The sequence below is a fragment of the Chamaea fasciata genome, unplaced genomic scaffold (assembly GCF_029207755.1).
Source record: "Chamaea fasciata isolate MVZ Bird 193981 ecotype frontalis unplaced genomic scaffold, bChaFas1.0.hap1 SCAF_29, whole genome shotgun sequence".
Lineage (NCBI taxonomy): Eukaryota > Metazoa > Chordata > Aves > Passeriformes > Sylviidae > Chamaea > Chamaea fasciata.
Window position 1 is genome coordinate 3,405,404 of NW_027094114.1, and position 25,209 is coordinate 3,430,612.

The 25,209-nt window shown below is 51.2% G+C and overlaps 2 protein-coding genes across 2 annotated transcripts; both read left to right on the forward strand.

The window, feature by feature from the left end:
- The first annotated feature begins 14,178 nt into the window (after positions 1-14,178).
- Positions 14,179-15,177, forward strand: LOC136302513 (olfactory receptor 14J1-like). Its single transcript, XM_066205985.1, has one exon. The coding sequence runs from the start codon at positions 14,245-14,247 to the stop codon at positions 15,175-15,177; it is 933 nt and encodes a 310-aa protein (XP_066062082.1). The 5' UTR covers positions 14,179-14,244.
- Positions 15,178-18,743: 3,566 nt separating this feature from the next.
- On the forward strand, positions 18,744-24,566 carry LOC136302476 (olfactory receptor 6F1-like). The gene is given in 6 exon segments (XM_066205955.1): positions 18,744-18,778; positions 18,780-19,115; positions 19,117-19,197; positions 19,199-19,248; positions 19,251-19,684; positions 24,561-24,566. Coding segments are annotated over 6 exon segments (942 nt in total).
- The last annotated feature ends 643 nt before the right edge of the window (positions 24,567-25,209 follow it).

Below are 25,209 nucleotides of genomic sequence, written 5' to 3' on the forward strand. Positions count from 1 at the left end.
CAAACATAAGGAGCCCAGCATGACACACGGTAAGAGGACAGAGTCTGTTTCCCAAAGCAGGCTGGTGTCAGAGCAGGATAGTTTGAACAAGGGGGAGTTGTCCCAGAGGAAATGGGGGATCTTGGAGCCACAGAAAGACAGCTCAGAGAGGAAGAGCAGCGGTAGCTCAGCAGGACAAAGCTGAGGACCCAAGCAGCAACACCCAGGTGGACACAGAGCTGAGGTTTTGTGATGTCAGCATAGAGCAAAGGGTGGCAGATGGCAACACACCGGTCAAAGGACATGACAACCAGGGAAAAACTCTGTGCAGTCCAGGGTAAAATAAAAATAGTTTTGGGCAAAGCAGCTGCCTAGTGAGAGAGTGTTCTGACCAGAACTCAGCATCACAAACCATTTGATGCTTGTGGAGGATGTAAACCAGATTTCCGGGAAGGCCAGGCTGCAGATGAAAACGTCCATGGGGGTTTGCAGGTGGTGATCCACACACAGGAGGAAAAGGATGGTTGCATTGCCCATCACTGTTGTCAGGTACATGAGCAGAAGGACCTGAGATAAAAACATCCGCAGTCTTGGATCATGCTCTGGGAAACCCTCTAGGATGAACTCAGTAACTGCTGTTGCATTTTCTGGTGCAGAATTCCAGCTCTTCGTGCTGAGACAGGAACATGGCAAAAACAAGGGCGATAATTTCACAGTCTGGACAAACATTTCTATCCTTCCTTCTCTGCTTCTTTCTTTTCCTGCAGTCTTGCCATACAGCACAGTGATTGCACTTCAAACACTTTGTTGCCCAGTACTTTTTAGAGGAGTAGTTTCCTGCCCAATAGTTTCTTGGGGATTAGTTTCTTGCCCAATATTATCTTGCCCAGTAGTTTCTTGGGGAGTAGTCCCTCCGTCCCTTTTATTTAATCTTCCTTTCTTTCCTTTCTTTCTTTCTCTCTCTCTCTCTCTCTCCTTCCTTCCTTCCTTCCTTTCTTCCTTCCTTCCTTTCTGTAATGTGGTGCCTTTATCCTCCCCAAATCAGTGCCACGTAACCTCAGCCCTGCACAGCTTGGGACCTTTACCTCTGCCTTGCCAATTTCACTGTGATCTCCCAGAATGCACTTCTAGGCCCCAAAAGTGCTACAAGCAACAGGAGCCTCCAAAAAGTGCCTCTTGCTTTCCCTTCCTCTAGACCCACTACTCCAAGAGCAAAAACTACCCAATACGTCATTGCAATCCCTACACCTGCCAAGTTTCTTACCACCCCCACAGTGCAATCCCCACATTTCACCACTCCACACCACCCTACCCCACGGTACCCTACACTATCCCATCCCATCCCATTCCCTCCCATCCCATCCCATTCCATCCCATCCCATCCCATCCCATCCCATCCCATCCCATCCCATCCCATCCCATCCCATCCCATCCCATGACTTTGGGGCAGGAAGTCCCTTCCAACCAGGACTTAAAACCTCCCAGGGATTTGGGGGCAACCGCTGCCTCTCGGGCCAACCTGGGCCACGGCCCGACCGCCCTCCCAGGGTACAAGTCCATGCCCACATCCAATCTCGTCCTGGCCCTGGCAGCACAAAGCCCTTCCCTGCGTCCTCTCCTTGCAGACCCTTGGCAAGAGTCTCTCTCAGCCAGCAATTACTGCTCCTCCCTGCTGTGGGTCACAAGCTGCAAGTTGATTTTCTCCCCGTGGCCCCGGCCCAGCCCAGAGCCAGGGCCAGGACCTTTCCCCGCAGCTCTGCGGCCGCTGCCTTCCTTCGGCCGCAGCCCAGCAGATGCAGCTCGGAGCTCCCCGGGGGCTGCGGCTCCTTGCCAGGGCCGGCGCTGGGGCAGCTCCACCTGGGCCCCGGGGGAGCAGGGACAGCAGCCCAGGGAACGGCTGGGGCTGGGCCAGGCTGGCTCCGGGCCAGAGAGCAGCAAAAGCTCCTTCCCCTACAGAGGGCTGGGACACTGTCCAGGCTCCCCATGAAATGATCACAGCCTCGAGGCTGCCGCAGCTCCAGGAGCCTTTGGACACCCCTCCCAGGGCTGCCCAGGCTGCCATTGCCTGCACTCCATCATTCCTCTGGGTCCCTCTCAGCTCAGCCTCTTCTGCCATTCTCACCTCTGGCTCAGCCTGTGTGTCCACTCCAGGGGCTGACAGAGCCCTTCAGATGCTGGTGGGGTAGGCACAAAGAACTGGTTGAAGGGCTGGGAGAAAACTTCCCCTGCTGTCATTTCCTCACAGAAAGTACCATTCTTAAAATAACCCCAAAAACATACACTTAGAATGTGATAGCCATGTATCTATGTGCTTTAACTTCAAGCAGAAGTTAAAAATCCATGAATTCCTCACCTTATCTGTTGGGTTTGGTCTCCTCACCTGAGCTTAAAGATGGTAAAAAGCCTTTTTTCCCTCTGAAAGCCCCGAGCCAGGTCGCAAGAAAGAAGCGGAGTCCTCAAGGTCTTGTTCTCTTGATATTTCGTGTTGTTTATTGTTTCATATCTTAAAATGTTCTCCGTGCCCAGCTGAGATCTGAAGAGCAGCTGGGACACGAGGCGACTCCCCCCACAGTGGGACGTCGCAGTCCCTTTATACAGAAAGTTATGTATCACCTGTTTACACTTATATTCCAATACCTATCACCTATAGTAAAATGGTCAACTTTACTCTGATCCAATCTCCTTAAACTACTTTGTGCCACCGTCACCAAAAGATGGAGGCCAGGGGAGAAGGAGGAAGAACTAAGGGCAACACCCTAAGTCCTCCATCTTGTCCCCCATGTACCTATATTCTAAAAAGTCAAAACTACATCATTTCTCATCCTATACCAAACTAAACTACTTTTTTCACATCTTTGTGGTTTGTAGTTCTTCTCTCAATGTTGGAAGCCGTTCCCATGGACTGAAGTCAAAGACAGTGTCTTCCTGAGCTCCGTGCCAGGGTCTCCAACCCCCCTGTACAGCTCCAAAACCCCCCTGTACAGATCTCAAACCCTCTTGCTCAGGTCTGTGGCCTCCCAGGGCATCCAGAGGAATGCCCTGGACTTCGACATTATCAACCCATAAAACAAACTAGATAACAGACCCAGTAGCCTTAGTTATAAGGCCCATGTTTTGATAAGGGTCTGCAAATGGGAGGAATACAGCCACAACCATGTGCCTTCCAAACCAGGGTAAGCTAGACAACATGGTGTTACCTAATGAGGTTTCTATATCCAGCTCACAGAAAATTACAAGCTGGCCAGAAGGTGAAAACTTTGGTCTCACTGATGAAGAGGAGCAGAAACAAGTGACAAAGGCTGAAGAAGCTCCTCTGTCCAACCAACTGCCGGCAGAAGAAACACTCTATGCTCTTTTAACTGCCAGCTCCTGTCGCATCGTAGGGATGAACTGGAGGTGGAAGGCAGCTGTGTGGAGCTTCAGGCAGGGGAGTATGGAGACAGGCTGCTGAAGCTACTGAAGGAGAAGGTGGATCGAGTCAACTTGCTGAACTGAAAGCTGTTCAATTGGCCCTGGACATTGCTGAAAGAGAGAAGCTCTACCTCTACACTGATTTGTGGATGGCAGCCAATGCTCTGTGGGGCTGGCTGGGAAGGTGGAAAAAGGCCAGTTGGCAGCAGAGGGGAAAACCAGTCTGGGCTGCTGATGAATGGAAAGACATTGTCACTAGAGAACAGTGAGATGTTACTTGGGCAGAGAAGCTACCTATGAAAGTCCGCCATGTAGATGCCCACGTCCCGAAGAGTCAGACTAATGAGGAGCAGGTAGATCAGGCTGCAAAGATAGAGGTGTCAAAGATAGATTTAGATTGGCAAAACAAGGGAGAGTTGTTCCTAGCTTGATGGGCCCATGATGCCTCAGGTCATCAGGGCAGAGATGCCACCTGTAAGTGGGCACGAGACTGAGGGGTGAATTTAACCATGGACAGTATTTCTCAGGTTATCCGTGACTGTGAGACGTGTGCTGCAATCAAACAAGCCATGTGGGTGAAGCCCCTATGGTATGGTGGGCGGTGGTCCAAATATAAGCATGGGGAGGCCTGGCAGATTGACTACATCACCCTTCCCCAAACCCTCCAAGGCAAGTGCTATGTGCTGGCCATGGTGGAAGCCACCACTGGCTGGTTGGAGACCCACCCTGTGCCTCACGCTACTGCCCGGAACACCATCCTGGGCCTGGAAAAACAAGTCCTGTGGAGACATGGCACCCCTGAGAGAATCGAGTCTGACAATGGGACTCATTTCAAGAACAGCCTTACCAACACCTGGGCTAGAGAACATGGCATGGAGTGGGTGTACCATATTCCTTATCACACACCTGTGGCCAGGAAAGTTGAATGGTGCAATGACCTGCTTAAAACCATCTTGAAGGCACTGGATGGGGAGACTTTCAAGAACTGGGAGATTAATTAGCAAAGGCCACCTGGTTGGTGAACTCTTGAGGTTCCACCAACAGAGCAGCCCTGCCCAATCTGAGCCCCTGAGAACAATAGATGGAGATAAGGTTCCAGTGGCACACATGAGAGATATGCTGGGAAAAACTGGATTAATTCTGCCTTCAGCAAAGACAATCCCATCCGTGGGGCTGTCTTTGCTCAGGGACAAAGTTGCAGCTGGTGGGTGATGCAAAAGGATGGAGAGATCCGATGCATACCTCAAGTGATTCTTGTTTTAGGGAGAACTACCCGTGACACTGTGTCTGTATCCATGTTTGCATGTATATATGTATATAATTAAGGTAGCGAATGTATGTATATTTTTTAAAGGTTTAAATTCAATGTAATATGTTGGTATGGGGAAAAAAATTGGGGTGGATATCGTTGGGGGTTAGATTTGTTTCTTTTTTGCTTACAGAATTTTGTCCAATAAGTTGCTAGGAGACTAACTGCTGGGTACTTGTGGGTGCTTGACTAAAACAAAGCAGTAGCCAAAAGTCAGGAGAGTAAGTGTAGCATTGGAATACACTTCTTTTGTCTCTGGGAGTTTCCCTCGGAGGGGGAAGATAATCTGAGTTTTGGGGGTAGGTAGAGGATGGGGCAGGTAGAGGATGGGGCTGGGGGCAGCTACGCTGTCTCTTGCCCTCGTATTTAGGAGAGAGGATGGCCAGGCTGCTGCATGCTGTGGGAGGAATCCACTGACACTACCAAGTCTGGTCCTGGGAAATCTACCCTCTGCTCGTGTTCCCAGGAATTCAGGGCTGCCTCCTCCTGCCCTGCTGGAGCTGGGCCGGCCCTGTCTCACCACTGCCCCTTCTTCGGCACAGCCCTTTTTGCTACTCTGTGGGCCTGCACTCCCCTGTCCTGCTGGGACATCCCTGCCAATGCAGCTACCACCGTGGAGCTTCTGATATACCTTATCCACCAGCCCAGGATTTTTCACTGTTCCAGCTTGGTGCTCTCAGAGTCCCGCAGGGGCACCAAAATCAGACTGCCCCAAGCTTTCTGAAACAAAGACGCACCAGGTTCCTGGTTCTGTTTTGTTGTTAATGCTGTTGTTCTTGTTGTTTGTTTGCCTTGTTATACATACTAGAAAAGAACTGTTATTCCTATCCCCATATCTTTGCCTAAGAGCCCCCTCAAAATTCAAAATTATAGTAATTTGGAGGGAGGGGGTTTGAGTTCTCCCTGCCCCTCCCTAGTAAACACCTGTCTTTTCCAAACCAAGACACCCTTATAACCTGGAAAGCGTTAAACAATAAAGATGTTAAATTTCCCAAAAATGTTTCAGGTAAAGAGGATTAGAAGGAGAAGAAAAAGAGAGATTGAGAAAGACAGAAGATCTATATCCAAAGACACACATATAGCTAGCAACTGCTTGGGTTCCAGTGTGGATGAGACACAAACCCCAGGAGAAGGAGGGTCCACACCATGGGCTGAGCTTGTGATCCGTCTTTTAAGCTCCTGGGCCTTTGTGTGGCCACTGTGACACTGCAGAGCCAAGGAGACCATTGCTGACAGTACAGAACCCTACAGAACCAAGGGGCCATGGGGACACTGTGGTGCCTCATGGAATCAAGGGGACCATTGTGAAACTCAGGGGCCCCATGGAAGCAAGGGAACGTGGAATAGGCCTGGCTGGTTTGGCCTCCCGGGGGCTGCTGGACAGGTCTGGCTGACCTTGGCATGTTGAGGGCTGCTGCTCATCTGCCTCGGAAGCTCTGGGGCTCTGTGTTCTCCTTCTGTGGAAAAGAGCTGTCCTTCTCCTCCAAGGGCCTGTGGCTAAAGTTGGGATTCCTCCTCCAAATTTTTTTAAATGAAAAGATTGTTCCCAGATGACATCTGCCAGGAGAGACTGATCTGGCTGGCCTGGAAACCTGGGGTCCATCTCACATCTGCCATTCAAGCACTGGGACCATGTGCTTCTTTTTTCTATGGGAAAAATGCACCTTTCACTTCAAGGTGCCCATGGCCAAAGTTGGGGATCCACCTCCAGAATTCCCTATATCCAAGGATAGTTCCCAGACCAAAACTGACAGGAGAGACAAGTCTGGCTGGCCTTGGCTTCCACAGATCTGGTTCTCATCTGCCTTTGAAATACTGGGGCTCTGTGCTTTCCTTCCTAATATAAAGTACTCTTCTTCCTGCCCCAGCAGCTATGGCCAAAATTGAGATTCCACCTCCAAAATTCCCTATGTCCAAGGATTGCCCCAAAAAGGTGACAAAAAGACAAACTGTGCCAAGGGGAGACAAGTCTGACTGGCCTGGCCTATGGGTGGCCACCTGTCATTTTCTTCCAAAACACTTGGACTTTGTGCTTTTCCTTCCTACAGATAAAACCATCCATCTCCACCAGGCACCCATGGCCGAAACTGGGATTCCACCTCCAAAACTCCGTACATCCAAGGATTACTCCCAAGGGAAAGCTGCCAGGACAGACAGGTCAGGCTGCCCTTGGCCTCTTGGGGACTGCCTCTCACCTGCTTCTGAAACACTGGGGCTCAGTGCTTTCCATCCAATGGAAAAGAACCATCATTCTTGTCAAGGTGTCCATGGCTAAAATTGAGATTCCTCTTCTCAAATTCTGTATGTCCAAGAATTCCTCCCAGGAAAAAGCTGCCAGGACGAACAGCTCTGGCTGTCTTGGCATCCCAGGATCCACCTCTCTCCTCTTCTGCCTTTGAAACACTTGTGCTCTGTGCTTTCCTTCCAGTGGAAAAGAACCATCCTACTTATCAACGCAGAAATGTCCGAATGTGGGATTCCACCTCCAAAATTCCCTATATCCAAGGGTTGCTTTCAGACAAAAGCTACCAGGACAGAGAGGTCTGGCTGGCCTTGGCCTCTGGTGGCCGCCTTTCATCTGCCCCTCAAACATCGGTGTTCCATGCTTTCCTTCCTATGGAAAAGAGCCATCCTTCTCCTCTAGGTGGTAATGTACAAAACTGGTATTCCACCTGTAAAATTCCCTATATCCAAGGATTGCTCCCAGACAAAATGTGCCAGCACCATCTCATCTGGCTGCCCTTGGCCTCTGGTGACTGCTGCTCATCTGCCCCTGAGATACTGGGGCTCGGTTGTTTCATTCCTATGGAGATCATTGTGACACAATGGGGACCCCATGGAACCAAGGGGCCACAGTGACATTGCAGGGTACCATGGATCCCAGGGGCCATTGTGACACCTCAGGGTCGCATGGAACCAATGGGATCATTGTGGCACTGCTGGGCCCCATGGGACCAAGGGGCCAGTGTGAAGCAGCGGGGCTTTGTGGAACCAAGAGGCCGTTGTTGCATTACAGGGCCTGGTGGAACCAAAGGTGAACCATTGTGATCCTGCAGGGCACTTTGGATCCATGGAGACCATTGTGACATAGCAAGGCCACATGGAATCATGGAGACCATGGTGACACTGCAGGGTCCCACAGAACCAACTGTGACCCTGCTGGGCCTCATGGCAGCAAGGGGCCAATGTGACACCTCAGAAAGAAGAAGAACATTGTGACACTACAGGCCTGGGGCCTCATGGAACCAAGGGAACATGGAACAGATCTGGCTGGTTTGGCCCCTTGGGGCCCTCCTGACCAGTCCAGATGTATGTAGAGGGCTGCTACTCATCTGCCACAGAAGCACTGGGGCCCTGTGCTTTCCTTCCTATGGAAAAGAACCATCCTTATTTCCAGGTGCCCATGGCTGAAATTCGAAACCCCTGAAAAGTTCCCTATATCCATGGGTTTGCTCCCAGCCAAAAGCTGCCAGGAGAGACAAGTCTGGATGGCCTTGGCCTCCCAAGGGCTGTCTCTCATCTACTACCAAACACTGGGGCTCAGTGCTTTCCTTCCAGTAGATTAAAACTGCCTTTCTCATCTAGGTGCCAATGGCCAAAACTGGAATTCTACATCCAAACTTCGGTCTACCCAATGATTCCTCCCAGACAAAAGCTGCCATTACAGACAGGTCTGTCTGGCCTTAGCCTCTGGTAATTTTCTTAAACTATTAGCAGAACATTTTAATTTCGCAAAAACTTGGAGAGAGCCCAGAGCTCTCCCAACATAGGTTTTGGAGGCCTCAACCACATGACCACAATAGAGGGACAAAGGAGCTCTGTGCTCACTAGAGTAGAGACTGAGGACAGCAGTGGAGAGCCCTGGGAGGGATTGAAGGGTGGATTAAGAGATGGTGGATCCTTTTAACATATGAGAGAACAGCCAGAGAGAGAAAGAGTTAATGCCAGGGACACCTGGGGAGGCCCAGACTGAGAACAAAGAGAAAGGAATTGCACTTTCAGGGCAGGGCTGTGGGGCAACATGTCCCCCCGAAGGAGTCTGGAGCAGCCCAAGGCTCTGTGTGGCCAGGCAGAGGCAGGGAGGACGCAGAGCTGTCAGCAAAGGAAGGGCTCAGCCAGGTGGGGCAGCTGGGGAATGACGACAGCCTGCAGGGACAGAGGCGCAGGGCACGGACACCGTAGGACAGCCTGGGCTGCACAGGGCACAGGGATGGGCAGCAGCTGCAAGGCCCTGACAGAGCCAACTCCTGCAGCACTTTGGCCATGGCTGCTGGGCCTGGGCCTGGGCCATGAGGAGGAGACAAGTGACCCTTGCAGGCCTGGGGCCTCATTGCCTCCTTGTCCCTGCTCAGCAGCCTGGCAGGGGCCGCCCCATTGTGCTGCCCTTGGCATTGCACATCCCCACATCCCAGTGGCCTGGGAAGAGCCCTGAGCACTGAGGGAATGTGGTGGTTTAGCATGAATGTGAAAGATTTTTTTTTTTTTTTTTTTTAGAAGGAATAGTATGGATTGACAGCTTGGTTGACAAATAAGAGTGTTGTACATGTCTCTTGGGACCCAGTCTTGAATCAAAGGTACCAAGTGACTCAGTCGTCTTTCTATTTCTGGCTGGCAAGGAGTTAACACCACTTCATAAGTCAGAGGTTCAGGCTAGGCCTCCCCAGAGCCAGGCCCGGCAAGGCCTTGGGAGGGCCACTGCCTGTAGGAGAGCTGCCTGGGCCAGCACTGTCCCCTTTTTCTTCCAGCTCCTCTGATGGGGAGAGGAGGAGGATTGCAGATCGGCAGTGCTGGCCCTGTGCCAGGGTCCGCGGCGGCCGGTGGCCGTGCTCTGGGCTTGACTGCCGGAACCTCTTGTCTCACAAAATCACAGAATGTGTAGGCTGGAAGAGACCTTCAAGGTCATCGAGTCCAACCCAGCCCTAACACCTCAACTAGATCATGGCATCAAGTGCCACATCCAGTTTCTTTCTCAACACATCCAGGGATGGTGATGCCACCACCTCCCTGGGCAGACTATTCCACTTTTTAATCACTCGTTCACTGAAAAACTTCTTCCTAATTTCCAACCTGGATTTCCCTTGATGCAGCTTAAGACTGTGTCCTCTCGTTCTGTCAGTGGCTGCCTGGAAAATAGACCAACCCCCCTGACTAAAAACACCTTTCAGGGAGTTGTAGAGAGGGATAAGGTCACCTCTGCGTCTCCTTTTCTCCAGGCTAAACAAGCCCAGCTCCCTCAGTCGTTCCTCACAGAAGTTGTGTTCCAAGCCCCTCACCAGCCTTGTTGCCTCCTATGAACACGTTCAAGCATCTCAACATCCTTCCTAAACTGAGGGCCCAGAATTGGACACAGCACTCGAGGTGTGGCCTCAGCAGTGCTGAGTACAGGGGAAGAATGACCTCTCTGCTCCTGCTGGCCACGCCATTCCTGATCCAGGCAGGTGCCATTGGCCTTCTTGGCCAGCTGGGCACACTGCTGGCTCCTGTTCAGCTGTCTGCTGACTAGAACCCCCAGGCCCCTTTCCACCTGGGCACTGTCCAGCCATGCCGTGCCCAGACTATAATGCTGCAGAGGTTATTGTGGCCAAAATGCAGGAATCGACACTTGGACTCATTAAACTTCATTTTGTTAGACTCTGCCCACCCATCCAACTGTTCCAGGTCTTTCTGCAGAGCCCTCCTACCTGCCAACAGATCGACAAATGTTCCCAGCTTAGTGTCGTCCACAAATTTACTAATGAAATATTCGATACCCTCACAATGCCATCAATACAAACATTGAACAGAGCTGGCCCCAGCACAGACCTCTGAGGAACACCCCTGGTGACTGGCTGCCAGCTGGATGCAGCACCGTTCTTCACCACTCTCTGGGCCCGGCCATGCAGCCAGTTGTTAACCCAGCAAAGAGTGCTCCTGTTCAAGCCGTGGGCTGCCAGCTTTTCCAGGAGTGTGCTGTGGGAGACAGTGCCTAAGGCCTTGCTGAAGTCCCAACAGACAACATCCACAGCCTTTCCCACATCCACCAGGCGGGTCGCCTGGTCATAAAAGGAGATCAGGTTGCTCAAACATGACTTACCTATCCTAAACCCGTGCTGGCTGATGGAGGAGAGAATTTTGAAAATTCTTCTCTGGAGCTCCAGGGAGCTAATCCAAGTTTGAGTTGCTTTAGATCAGACCAGGGCTGGAGGAGGATCATCCATCGGTGTTCTTGAGCATGATTCTTCTCCATGCTCCCCCTGCTATCACTTTCATCCTTGAAGTTCTGGGAGTCAGCTGAAGAAGGAGAAAAAAAAAAAAGACTTTAGGCAAAGACATTAACCTTTTTCCTTCCTTCATAGAAGACAGAGTGATTTTAAATGTAAGGAGAGAGTATGAGACAAAAGTTAGCAAAAGAACTGATAAAGACTATTGGAAGAAGTGGATATTTCTGACCAAACTTCTCTGGATGTGAATTACAGAAAAAATAGATTATTATAATGCTGTTTGGGAGAACGCAAGTTCTAGTCAAACAGTTGTATGTACTGATATGAATGAGATTTAATTTAGGATTTTGAATAGAAAATATACCCGGCTCCTGGGAAAAAATAAGGAAGTCTCAGCCTTTGAGACAAAGATACTTCTAGAAACGAAGTAAGTTTGAAGTTCTGGCTTCTAGGCATAAAAGGAGGTCTCTATTTCTTTTGAGATAGTGATGATTTTAGAGAAAGAAGAAGAGAATCCTTGCTTTATACTAGAAAAGCATTCTTAAAATGGTACCCCAAACATGCAGAGGCCCATAAGCAGCTTGGGAAACTGTTATATGGGTGGGACTGCACAGAATTCCATGTGGTTGCAGATTTGTGACCATGAGAACCACCAGACCTTTTCCTGTGGCATGTATCTCCATAAACTCTAGAGAGGCTCCTCTCCCAAGGTGATGCAGGATTGTGTTTAAATAGTTGCAACTGGCTAAAAATCATAGTTTTCTCTCTGTTGAGTGGGAAAGTGAACGGTTTGTGGTAAGTGGAAAGATGTTTGAATGTCTCATTTTTCCTTGTTCTCTTTTCTTAGTGTATGCTAATAAAATCTATCTGTTTTTACTTTTAAGTTGAGCCTGTTTGAGCTTTTTCTCCCAAAATCTTATCTCCCAGCTAGTAAACAAAATTCAGCAAACATAAAACCACCACAGGAAGGGACAGCATCTGCCTTGCCAGGGGCTGGAGCTCAGGCCTTGGCCTTTTGCATTCCTGAAACACATGCAGGTTTGCTCAGCATCAGAGACACCTTTGCCTTGTTTGTCCCCACCTGTCATCAGTGCCTGCGGTGTTCTGCTCTAACTAGAACCCGGGTACACTTTCTCAGGCGTGTCCCTCAATGGGACCCATTTAAAACTTCAAGAAACTTTGGCGTTTTAATCTGACTTTGAGTCCTTGAGAAGTTTTTTGAACACTCTCTCAGGGACTGAGTCTGATGTAAACAACAGCAAATCCCCAAGAGGCTCATTAACATCCTTGTGCTGTGTCTGTGCTGCTGAGCTGGGCCGGGCTCCTGACACAGAGGCACCTCCTGGCAACCAAGATGAGCTTCAAAAAGGCATTTCTCCATCAAAGTGGCTCCTGTGCACAGCCCAGCAGGGCTGGGGCACTGCTTGCAGCCACCCTGGGCACAGCACACAGGCACAGAGAGCTTCAATCACTCAGGGCTGGGAAGACGCTGAGGACTGACTGGGCGAGAATCATTTCCAGCCCTTGACACTGGAAGCCTCTGGCTGCAGGACAATGCAGCTGCAGCTCCTGCAATGATCTCCTAGAGCAGGAACATCCCATTATGGATTCTGTAAGTACAACTCAGACTATCACTGCTGTAAGCATGTGGACATGCTCAGGGCTTCTGCTCACTCCAGGAATATTTCCAGGACAATAATTTTTATAAAGATAAAATTTACTCAGTCATTGTTTTCAGTTTCTAACTCCTGGTGAACGGGGGGGATAAATAATAAACAACTTCATGTTTAAAAGTCCCTAAGGCATCTGAACTATACCTCCAGTGCTATTCATGGGTTCCCAAAAGTGCTTTCATCCACTCCTTTGCCCATGGACAGCACCAGCATCACCTTCACTGGAGCCATCAGGCTTAGTCTGACTTGTCCTTTCTCCAAGCTCCAAACAGAACCTGCCCCCAGCCAGTGCCCTGCAAACAGGCAGGTTTCTTTAGGGCCAAGGAGAGTGCACAGAGATTTGGGGTCTGTGAGTGCTGGCAGGGAGAGATCAGGAACAGGGAAATACCTCCAGGAGAAAAATCTCCAGGAAGCAGAGAGAAGATCAGGCAATGAGAGAAAACAAAACCCAGAAATGCTGTGGCAGGGAGAGATCTCCAGAGGATCCTTTCCAGTGCAGCCCCTCCCTCGGAACAAGCCCCCTCCCTCTTGTCCCCCAGCCAAGCCTCTGCCCTCAGGGCTGGGGGTCCAAGGCATGAAGCCCCTTCTGTGCAGGCAGAGCTGCAGCAGAGCCGTGGGGCAGCTCTGCAGCCCCGGGCCCAGTTCCCTCTGCAGAGCACAGGTCTGGGAGCAGCTGCCTGGCACTGGGGGGCTCTGGGAGGGGGCACAGCTGGCTCAGAGTGACCCTGTCCCCAGTGCCCGGCTGTGGGCAATGCTGTCAGTGCAGCCAGGGAAGGAGCTCCATCTCATTTAATCCAGTGCCATCATTAGGACACTTGAAAGTCTCCCTGAAATTTCCTTCCAAGCTTCCAGCTTCCCTCCACAATGCAAACGTGCCCTGTAGCATCTTTATGTTATCTGAAAGCCCCACGGTGAGACACACAAGTTCTGTGATGGAGAAAATGCTGTTGGGTTGGTGGAATGAGTCCCGTGTGTCCTTGGGTACAAATGTGGGGCTGAGCCCTTGAGAAGAGGATGGACATTGGGTGGACTGTGGTGGATCCATCAGCTCTCAGCAGTGTCAGGATGGTTTTTAAAGGAAACATGGGAGGGTGATCATCCTGTGTAGGGGACAGGTGAAAGCCCAGAGAATCCTGGAACAGGACAGGGAGACAGACCTCCTCCCCTCATTCTCCATGCACCACCTTGCCTCAGAGAACTTCCTCTGTTCTCCCTGAGCGCAGCAGCAGAAATGCTGAGAGTTTCTGACATCAAAAATAGTCAAGTGGAGATGAAGAAAAGCTGTTGAAAAAACTCTAGAACATTTAAACAGACTTTACCATTCCTGGTCACTGGCAGTGGGAGTACAAGCTGACAGAGACTTCTGTATTAACAGGGTTTCAAAGTGGAACATGAGGACGGGTTCCCTGTCCCCCTCTCACGTCTGCACGGCAAGGCTGAATTGTAAAAACCCTGCATGTAATTGCCCTGAACCTGAAGACCCACTCAGCCAGCACCAACCAGGGCTCCCCAGTTGGAGTTTAAGGAAAATCTGCTAGAAAATCAAAAGGCTGTCAGTGTGATACAGAAGAATGGTCTGTGGGAAAAGGCTTTGATTTTACTGAAAGAACTTTCTCCAAACCTGTCACTGATCTTTTCTCCTTGAACAGGCCTCCATGGCCAGACACAGCAAATGTCCAACAGCAGCTCCATCAGCCACTTCCTCCTGCTGGCATTGGCAGACATGCGGCAGCTGCAGCTCCTGCACTTCTGCCTCTTCCTGGGCATCTCCCTGGCTGCCCTCCTGGGCAACGGCCTCGCCATCAGCGCCGTAGCCTGCGGCCACCACCTGCACAGCCCCATGTTCTTCTTCCTGCTCAACCTGGCCCTCACCGACCTGGGCTCCATCTGCACCACTGTCCCCAAAGCCATGCACAATTCCCTCTGGGACACCAGGACCATCTCCTATGAAGGATGTGCTGCTCAGCTCTTTCTTTTTCTATTTTTCATTTCAGCAGAGTATTCCCTCCTGACCATCATGTGCAATGACCGCTACGTGTCCATATGCAAATCCCTGCACTACGGGACCCTCCTGGGCAGCAGAGCTTGTGCCCACATGGCAGCAGCTGCCTGGGCCAGTGCCTTTCTCTACTCACTGCTGAACACAGCCAATACATTTTCCCTGCCCCTGTGCCATGGCAATGCCCTGGGCCAGTTCTTCTGTGAAATCCCACAGATCCTCAAGCTTTCCTGCTCCAAATCCTACCTCAGGGAACTTTGGCTCGTTGTTCTAAGTGCTTCTCTATATTTTGGCTGTTTTGTGTTCATGGTTTTCACGTATGTGCAGATCTTCAGGGCTGTGCTGAGGATCTCCTCTGAGCAGGGACGGCACAAAGCCTTCTCCACCTGCCTCCCCCACCTGGCCGTGCTCTCCCTGTTCCTCAGCACTGGCACATTTGCCTACCTGAAGCCCCCCTCCATCTCCTCGCCATCCCTGGATCTGGCACTGTCAGTTCTGTACTCAGTGGTGCCTCCAGCTCTGAACCCTGTCATCTACAGCCTGAGGAATCAGGAGCTCCAGGATGCCATGAGGAAAATGATCACACCTGGTTTTCAGAAGCCATAAACTGTCATTCTTCTGCACAGTGTTATTGTGTTACTCATTTATGCTCACTCTGTGTCCTGTATTTTTTGCTGCTGACACAGGAGTTACACTTCTGAGAATTTGTTCCCGCAAACATCTGTGACTACACAATTTTTGGTTCAGTATTTGCCTTTCTAGCAAACCCAGAGACAGTACAACCAAGGAGTTGTGCTACATATGTGCTTACAGAACATAAAGAATTCTGTATTGCCATGTTTGCCGGACATCTTTCTGCCCTGACTTCTCTGGAGCTGAAGGGTTGGTGCTTCTGTGCAGAGCTGGGGGAGAAAATGGAACCCCAGTGCTCCTCATTGCCAGGGAGCCCCAGGGCTTGTCCTCCGCAACCTCCCCTTCCTTTACTTCTACACTCCCCTTCAGGGCCCCTGTGTTGGCTGAAGGCCTCAGGTCTCCTTCAGCTCTGTCAGTCCTGCTGTGTGATTGTCCAGGGACTGCAGGCAGTGACAGGCTGTGGGCACTGCCGGAACAGAGCTGGGCTCTGCAAAAGCATTTCCATCATGCCAGGGCATCTCCTCAGTGCACGGCCTGAAAGCTTCAATCTTCTTCCCAGTTTGCTCTCAAAGATGTGCCCAACACAGCGCCCTGGAGACAAAAACAGCAGTGACCAGCAGAAGTGTGGCAGTGTTCAGGGTGGGGGCCCCCAGCAGTGCCCTTGCAAAGCCGGCCCTGCTACAGCAGATACCTCCCACCCCAGGTCAGAGAGGTTGTTCTTCCCTCCATGGAGGGACATCAAGCGACCGGGTCAAGAGTCCGTGTTTGCAGTGCACAGACAAGACACAGCCCTGAACATCCTGTGTGCGTGAGGGGACATAGACCCAGTGAGCACAAACACCTTCAGCAGTTCCTGGACTTTGCAGAAAGCAACGTCCCCTGGGAACCCCTGAGTGCAGGGCTGGGATGAGCTCCTGTGCTCAGAGCTCCCGTGTCCATCCCTCCGGCCATGGGGCACCTCAGGCCAGGCAGGGCAGGGTGACACCCGCAGGGCTGAGGCCCCTGCCAGGCTCTGGCAGTGGCTGCACAGCCCAGGGAGACCCTGCCTGTGCTGCAATAACCTGTGTGTGTGTGTGTGCAAGGGAAGGACTCGTGCTCCTTAACAGCCCCAGGGCTGTGAGCAGGGCAGGAGCCAGCTCAGGGCTGGGCACCTGACACAGCCCTGACGTTTCTGGCTGTGACTCCAGGAACAACCCCTAGTGTCACAGTGATTTTCATCTCACCTGCCTTGGACAGGGCCCTTGCAAATGTCTCTCCCTGACAGCTCTCTCTCCTCTGCCTTTCTTGCCTGTGTTTGTCACCCCACAGCAGGAAAGCAGCCCAGTCTGGGGAGCATCTCCTGTGCAGTCACAAGGGGTTTTGCAGGCACGAGTGCTATTGCCCTCTAGCAGATGGCACCATTACTTGACAAAGCACAGAGCACGTTTAGGAAATATAAATGTACTCAGAGGCTCATACACCTGCTTGTTTCTACTCTGTAAACCTCTTAGACAGGTTTTTTAGCAGCTAAGAGAGACAGAGGTGTTTTTCCTCACAGCTGTCCTACCAGGAGAGAGCAGACAAGAATGGCCTTGACCTTCTCTGGAGAAAGGGGAATGAGATGATGAGAACTCACCAGCGCTGTTCCCATTGTGTGAATGACACATGAGACCAAGGTGGCCCTGTGACACTGCAGGGCCTCGTGGTGCCCAAAGACTATTGTGACACTGGGGACACACGGAACCAAGGGGCAATTGTGACATTGTGGGACCTCTTAAAACCAACAGACCCTTGTGATGCTGCAGGGCCTCATGGAGCAAAGGGCCCCACGTGACACTCCTGACACTCTTGGTGCCCAGGGGCCCCTGTGACACTTCAGAGCCGCATGGAATCAGGGATGCCCCTCTGACACTGCAGGGCTTCATCATCATCAGTCTCTACTGATAGCTCTGTGTACCGACAAGGAAGAAAAACAGGGGAGCCTGAGCCTGTTGATCCTAAATACTCCTATCTTCATATGAGCATGTGCCTTGATATCAAAATTGGCCAGACAGAACTTTTTAACACAACTCTGATTTTCAGAAAGCAGCCATTCTTTATTGCAGTGCTGGTCACACAGAGGACACTTCCTCTAATTGAGTGCCCAAATGTTATGTGAACAGTTTTTATCAGACACACTGATTACATATTCATAAGCTATCCCTGCTTACTTGATGGATATGTATTGCTTTACATAATTGCTACCCTTATCAGAAGTCCTTATGTGGTTCTTTGGAGTCTACCTCCAACACCTGGTGTCCTTTTCAGGTGGCTGTTCCTCGACCCCTGTGTAAGGGCAATAGGATTGTTTTGTATAACTTCTGCTTTGACAGCCTTGCACAGCTGAGCAGACATCCTGCTGGTGTTTTGTGTGAGTTACATCCTTTATCTGTTTCTCCAAGGTTGTGCTGTTCTGTTCTAGTGTCCTCATGAAATCTCCTCTTTCTTGAGGCTCAGTTCCTTATGGGCACTGATCTCTCAATATCTCTATTTCATTTTATACTGTAGGGCACTATAAGAGTGAATCTTGATGCAAGCTAAAACCATACAGCAATTATTCTGGTGATCATTATAAACAGATCTTTTAACCAAGTCCAACTGGGGAACCATGAAGAAAGTTTGGTCCAGATTACTTCAGATCCGCAGGAGGTGTTATCTTGAGCTGTGCATTGTAAAAATTTTTAAACTACAATACTCTGTCCCAAAATCAGTTCTTGAGCTTCCTGGATCAGGAGAAGAGCAGCTCCTACTGCCCTCTGAGAGCCCAGACAGCCCTGGCTGACACTGTCTGGTTGCTGTGAAAAGTTGGCCCCAGCCATGCTCTGGTCCCCAGGAACTGTGACAGCACTGCCAGTGCTGGGTTTTGTCTCTCCCAGGGAAACAGATCAAACGGGTCCAGGGGATCTGGGAGCCCCAAAGCAGGGCCTGCAGGAGGGTGCCCTGGAGCTGTGAAAAGGCAGCCCAGGAATCACCAGTCCAGACTGTAAAGTCCTGCTGAGTTGCCTTCAGGAGCTCACACAGAGGCTTTACCAGCAGCCCATAATTCCTGATCCACAGCTGACACCATCCCCCCACCCCGAGAAACACCTATGACTCTCTCACCATTTGTGTCTGTGGAGTTGGCAAACAGCTTCTTTTCCTTCCTGTCCCAACCTCCTTTGTCCCTGGAAGATTTCCAATACCAGGCAGGGTTCTGTGGTCTGCAATATTTGTAGTAGGGGTTTACAGTAGGTCTGACTGAGCTGGGAATTTCCCAGGAATGGGGGGAAATGGCCAACAGCCTCTTTAGAATCATCTGTTCCGGTGAAAGAATTCTTTGGGAGTGTTTGGAAAAGGTGGACAAAAGACAACAAAATCTCTAAGGATTTTTCCTGAAATGGGAAACAGAACAATCAGGGTGTGAGGATCGTTTGAAGCACAATCTCTGTGCTGTATGGCAAGACTGCAGGAAAAGAAAGAAGCAGAGAAGGAAGGATAGAAATGTTTGTCCAGACTGTGAAATTATCGCCCTTGTTTTTGCCATGTTCCTGTCTCAGCAAGATGAGCTGGAATTCAGCACCAGAAAATGCAACAGCAGTTACTGAGTTCATCCTAGAGAGTTTCCCAGAGCATGATCCAAGACTGCGGATGTTTTTATCTCAGGTCCTTCTGCTCATGTACCTGACAACAGTGATGGGCAATGCAACCATCCTTTTCCTCCTGTGTGTGGATCACCACCTGCAAACCCCCATGGACATTTTCATCTGCAGCCTGGCCTTCCCAGAAATCTGGTTTACATCCTCCACAAGCATCAAATGGTTTGTGATGCTGAGTTCTGGTCAGAACACTCTCTCACTAGGCAGCTGCTTTGCCCCAAACTATTTTTATTTTGCCCTGGGCTGCACAGAGTTTTTCCCTGGTTGTCATGTCCTTTGACCGGTGTGTTGCCATCTGCCACCCTTTGCTCTATGCTGACATCACAAAGCCTCAGCTGTGTCCACCTGGGTGTTGCTGCTTGGGTCCTGGGCTTTGTCCTGCTGAGCTACCGCTGCTCTTCCTCTCTGAGCTGTCTTTCTGTGGCTCCAAGATCCCCCATTTCCTCTGGGACAACTCCCCCTTGTTCAAACTGTCCTGCTCTGACACCAGCCTGCTTTGGGAAACAGACTCTGTCTTCTTACCGTGTGTCGTGCTGGGCTCCTTATGTTTGACTCTGGCATTTGACATCTGCGTCCTTTTCTGTGTTCTGCATCTTCCAGCAGCCTCTGGGAGGAAGAAAGCTTTGACCACGTGTTCTTCCCATCCCGTCACCTTATCCATTGCCCGTGGGAGCTGCATTGCTCTCTGCATGTGTCCTGCAGAAGATGTTTCCTTGAGGACCAACAGAACTGGAGCTCTGCTGAACACAGTCCTGTTCCCATTCCTAAATCCATTCATCTGCAGCCTTGGGAACAAATCTGTGATCCTGGCCCTGAACAAATCCATTGCCAGGCCAAGAACAAAGCCTTTCCTCTAAGCATGGTGCATTTCTGGAAAGCCATCCCAAGGATCTGGTATCATCTGTTACACAAAACCAGTGCCTGTGTGTGCAGCCTCCAAACACGGCTGCCTCAGGAGATTGATGCTCCTGCTGGGTTGTGTCAGGTTAAGAGAGAAGAGACTCATCTGCACTCCCAGACAGGGAACCAACAATGGCAGCAGGACAAACTCAGTTCATTCTCTGCCTGGGCTGCTCCCGGGCCCATCTCAGGAGAGCCACCAGCTCGTTAAGAGCCCATCTCTGGAACAGAGAAGAGCTCAGAGGAACAGTGGCAAGTGACAATCCAAATTACAGCTCCTGAGCGATGGACACCTTGTCCCAGCTCCTCTCCTGGGACAGCCATCAGCCCTGCTTTGAAACCCCAAAGTTTGAAACCCCAAAGTCACCCTGCCAGTAAAGAAAGACTTTCTCCTGTGCAGTCTAAACCCTCCCTGGTACAGCTTTGAACCATTCTCACACGTTCCATCCCAGGATATCAGGGAGAAGAGAAAGGGAAATGCAGGGCAGAGCCAGGGGGGCAGCGAGATGGGAGTGTGCAGCCTGCAGAGACACAGCAGCAGCTGTGGGACAGCGCAGGACAAGCTGTGCTGGATGTGGCCAAGGGCCTGGCAGGGCTGGCAGTGCCCAGGAGAAGCCAAGTCTTGGTGCCCTGGGGCACAGCAGGGTCTGTGCCACCAAGGGCTGGGAGGGGACACCTTGTCCTGAGGCCCTGGGGCCTCCTGGCACAGCCCCAGCAAGGCTGGGCACTGTCACCCCCTTGTCCTGCCCTCAGCATCCCCCCACATCCATCCCAGTGGCCCCAGGGATCTGCTGGGACCAGTCCCTGGGGAGCCTTGGTCAGGAATGGCCCTGGGGGGCTCCTCAGTGCTCCCAGGGACTGCAGGTTTTTCAAAGCACTTTGGGTTTTGCTTTTGCCTGGGAGTCTCTGAGGGGTTTGTGCAATCACGGCCTCCAATTGTCTGCTGTAATTAGTCCCTTGAGATGTTTTGTCACTAACAACACTCAGTGGGGCCCATTAATGCCTCAAGTTACTCAAGATTCATTACAGTACTACTTTTTGACACTGAATCACTCTGAGAGGTTTGTGCAGTCATGGCCTCCAATTATCTGCTGTAATTAGACCCTAGAGAGGCTTTGTACTAAAACTCAATGGGGCTCATTAATGCTCTGAGATACTCAATGTCTTTTAAGGTACTTAGGGTTTTCCTTCCCACACTCCGTCTCTGAGAGGTTTTTGGGCACTCTTGGCCTCCAGTTCTCTCCTCCAAGGAGTCCAGGAGGAGCCTGTGTTGGAGATGGACCTCAGTGGGACCCAGGAATGCTTTGAGACACGTTGGGATTTTCCTCTGACTTGGACTCCTGGAAAGGTTTGTGCCATCTCCTCTCAGGCCCTGAGGGCTCAGTACCAAATGCACCACGAGGCTCTTTGGGATCAAGCAAGTCCTGACAAACCACGGCTCTGCCTTGACTTCCCTCTGCTCTGGTGCAGTTCATTAGGAAGGTTTTGTACTGCAGTTATGGAGAAAGATTTCAAAGAGCTTCTAAGAAATACACATTCCTGTTATAAAGGGTGTGTTTTATTACTGTTCTCTTTAGAGGAGAGGTGATTGCAGCATTCTGTGATTGATGTCGATCCATGGTCCCTCCTTAGGTCTGGCCTGCTCAGAGAAGCTGTGCCTTGAGGTCTGACCCAGTGTGGACAACCTTGTTCCACATTCCCCAAGCCCATCCTGCCCGTCCTCACTCACCTGGGACCTGCTTTGCTCAGAGAGCTGCCTGCACTCAGGCAAAAAGGACTTTTCTATTTTTGAAGCAACGTAAAACTCTTAATTTTCCCCACTGAAAACAGACACACTCCTCAAGTGTGTGCCAGCCCAAGGGGCCACCAAAACCACTCCAGCCCTGCCCTGGGCCGGCTGTGAGGGTGGATCAGCATCCCAACCTGCCCTGGGCCACTGCAAGGGGCTGTGGCCATGGACACTGCACTGACCACACTGCTGGGTTTGGGAGCCACGGCAACCGGGAGCAGTTCAAATGTCCTTGGAAACACTGGGGAGGACTGGGACATACTGGGGGACACTGGGAACACTTTGGGAGACACTGGGACATACTTTGAGTGATACTGGGGGATACTGGGACAAACTGGGGACAACGGCAACAGTGTGGGGAAGACTGGGGGATACTGGGGCGTTCCATGAAAGATACTGGGGGATATTGGAAGGGAATGGGAATGAACTCAGGTGTATTGGGAGGGACTGGGCTGTACTGGTGATGAAATGGGCTGTAAAGGGGGGGACTGAAGGGCCACTGGGGCAGAACTGGGCTGTACTGGGAAGGACTAGAGGGGTTGAATCGGCTGTTCCCGCCTCCGCAAACTCCCATTTGCCGACGCTCCCGCCCGTCACCACCAGCACCCAATCAGTGCCAGGAAACCGGGGCCTCGGGGCGGTGCCTGGTGTCGGTGCCACGTTTCGGTTTTGCCTTCAACTCCCGTCATGCACCGCGGCCCAATTGAGCCTCATTGCACCCCGGACTACAATGCCCGTCATGTCCCGCGCTCCACAGAACCCCGCCCCCGTATCCCCCCTCCTCCCCATGTGTACCCTACGTTTCCCCCAGACCCTCCAGGATCCCTAAGTGCCCCTTCAGTATTTATTTGGAACCCCCCAAAATCGTCCCCGACTCCCCTGAATGCTCCCAACCCCAGAGATGCCCGTTAGAGCCACTTCTGGGAATTCATCTCCGATCATCCCCCGTGCTCTCAGAGCTCTGCCGAACACAGTCTCGCGCCGAAAATTCCTGCTGTGCCCCGTGTCCTAAAGCGCCCGGTTCGAGCTCCCCAAGTTCCCCCCAATTCCTCCCGAACCGCACACGTTTCCTCCGAGGGCCTCAAGTCGCGACTCGGATGCAGAAGTGTCCGCCAACCGCCTTCCCGGACCCGCCACAGCTCGACTTTATGCACTTCCGGGACTACAGCTCCCAGCATGCTCCGCGGCGCACACAGAGCCCTATTCCAGCCGTGACTCCATCTCCCGTCATGCCCCGCGCCCCACCGACAGCCACTGGAGCTGCGCCTCGAACTCCCGTGATGCTCCGCGGCCCCGTTACACCGTGTTCTACCCGCGCCTACAACTCCCTTCACCCTCCGCGCCCCAGAGAGTCCCCTCAGGGCCCCCCAAGTGCCCGCTCAGATCCCGAAGGGCCCCAGATTCCCCTCCCTGACCTCCAAGTGCCGACCCGGCTCCCCCAGATGTCATTCCGATCCCCAAATTTTCTTCAGATTCCATCCCCAAGTTTAGAACTGCCCCAAATGTGCCCCAGAAATGTCTCCGTGGACCCCAAAGTGGCCCCTTTTACCCTGTCTGAGAAAACGATAAAGTAGATGACAAAAGGAGTAAAAATAGGACTAATTAGCATAAATAGGGAGGAATCAATAGCCAGATGTTGTCAATGAATTAATGAAGGGAATTCTGTTACTTAGAACCAATGACCAATAATTTTTTGGTTTGCTAAAAATGTATCGATTTTTTAAAATAAATGTAAAACTTAGGTTAAAACATATGGACTGAAAAATAATAAAAAAAAAAAAGCAGCCTTGATTAGAAAAAAAATCAGGAGGTGCACTTTGAAATCTTCCTCCATAAGAGAACTCCAAACTGGCTCCAAGCAGCTGCACAAGCCCTGGAGACGAAGACAAGTGAAGGAAGAAATGGAGGTCGTGACTGCTTTCTGGATTTGAATCAGCTCCATGATGGATTTGGGGCTGAGTCCAGAAGCTCCAGGCACTGAGAGAAGGTTGAAGAAGCTGCTCAAGGAGGCAGAAGCAAAACTCCATGTTCCTTGGAGCATCCCTGGGCCCCACTGAGGGCAGGGAGTGCCAAAGGCTCCCCAGGGACTGCTGAGAGCAGATCCTTGAGGCCAGGATTGCAGGGAGGCGCAGGCTGTGAGCAGGGAACTGCAATGCTGAGCAAGGCCTGGGCTGGTTGGAGGGAGCAGAAAGGCCAAGCCCTGAGCCCAGGCCTGGCACAGCAGGGCCTGTCCCTCCCGGGTGGCTCGGGGCTGGTTGTGGGGCAGTGGGATGGGAGGGGCAGCGAGGACAAATGGCACAAAGCTGTGTGACACTCCCGATCCTCATGGCACTGCGGGCCAGTGTGACACTGCAGGACCTCATGGAAACAAGAGGCCATAATGAGCCTGCGGGGCTGTAACACCCCAGAACACTGAAATAATGGGGGTACCCAAAGGTTCTCTTACTCAAGTTTGGTACACAAGGAGAAATGCCAACCAGATAGTCTCAGGATGAACAGATGCACAGAATATTCTTATTTGCAAAGAACAGTCAAGGATCATAAGTCCAATTCTGAAGTTAATGGCCCATAGAGGGATGAAACCCTAAACCTCGGTGATATTAGCACCATACTTTAACCAACTGAGCTAAGAGGTCAAAGCAACACACAGCTCTACTGGCAAAATATAGAAAATCAAGGAACTTGGAAAACCATTTAATAAAACATCCAACTCAAAATAAAACTCTTATCATAGCAGTAGTTTCATTGACTTAGCCCATTTGACCTGGAAACCATTACAGAATTACAGAATGATAAAATGACTAGATTTGAAGAGACCTCCAAGATCATTGAGTTCAACCCATGTCCCAACACCTCACCTAAGCCATGGCACCTAGTGCCACATCCAGTCTTTTTTAAAACACATCCAGAGATGGTGACGCCACCACCTCTCCAGTCAGATCATTCCAGAACATTATCACCCTTTCCATAAAAATCTTTTTCCTAATTTCCAACCTATATTTCCCTTTGTGCAGCCTTAAGACTCTGTCCTCTCATTCTGTCAGTGGCTGCCTGGAGAAAGAGACCAAGCCCCACCTGACTACAAACACATTTCAGGGAATTGTAAAGAGTGTGATAAGGTCACCTCTGCGTCTCCTTTTTCCTCCAGGCTAAACAACCCCAGCTCCCTCAGTCGTTCCTCACAGGAGTTATGTTCCAAGCGCCTCACCAGCCTTGTTGCCTCCTCTGGACACATTTGAGCATCTCAAGGTTATTCTTAACTGAGGGCCCAGAACTGGCACAGCACTCGAGGTATGGCCTCACCAGTGCCGAGTACAGGAGAAGAATGACCTCCCTGCTCCTGCTGGCCACACCATTCCTGATCCAGACCAGATGCCATTGGCATTCTTGGCCACCTGGGCACACTGCTGCCTCATGTTCAGTTGGCTGTCCACCAGAACCCCCAGGGCCCTTTCTGCCTGGGCACTGTCCAGCCACACCATCCCCAGCCTAGAGCACTGCAGGGGTTATTGTGGCCAAAATGCAGGACTCAGCACTTGGACTTAATAAACTTCACCTTGTTGCACTCTGCCCACCCATCCAACTGTTCCAGGTCTCTCTGCAGAGCCCTCCTATTTGCCAACAGATGGACAAATGTTCCCAGCTTAGTGTCGTCCACAAATT

What these genes read in the sequence shown, in the direction of transcription:
- LOC136302513 (XM_066205985.1), top strand. Translation starts at nt 14,245, where the DNA reads ATGTCCAACAGCAGCTCCATCAGCCACTTCCTCCTGCTGGCATTGGCA.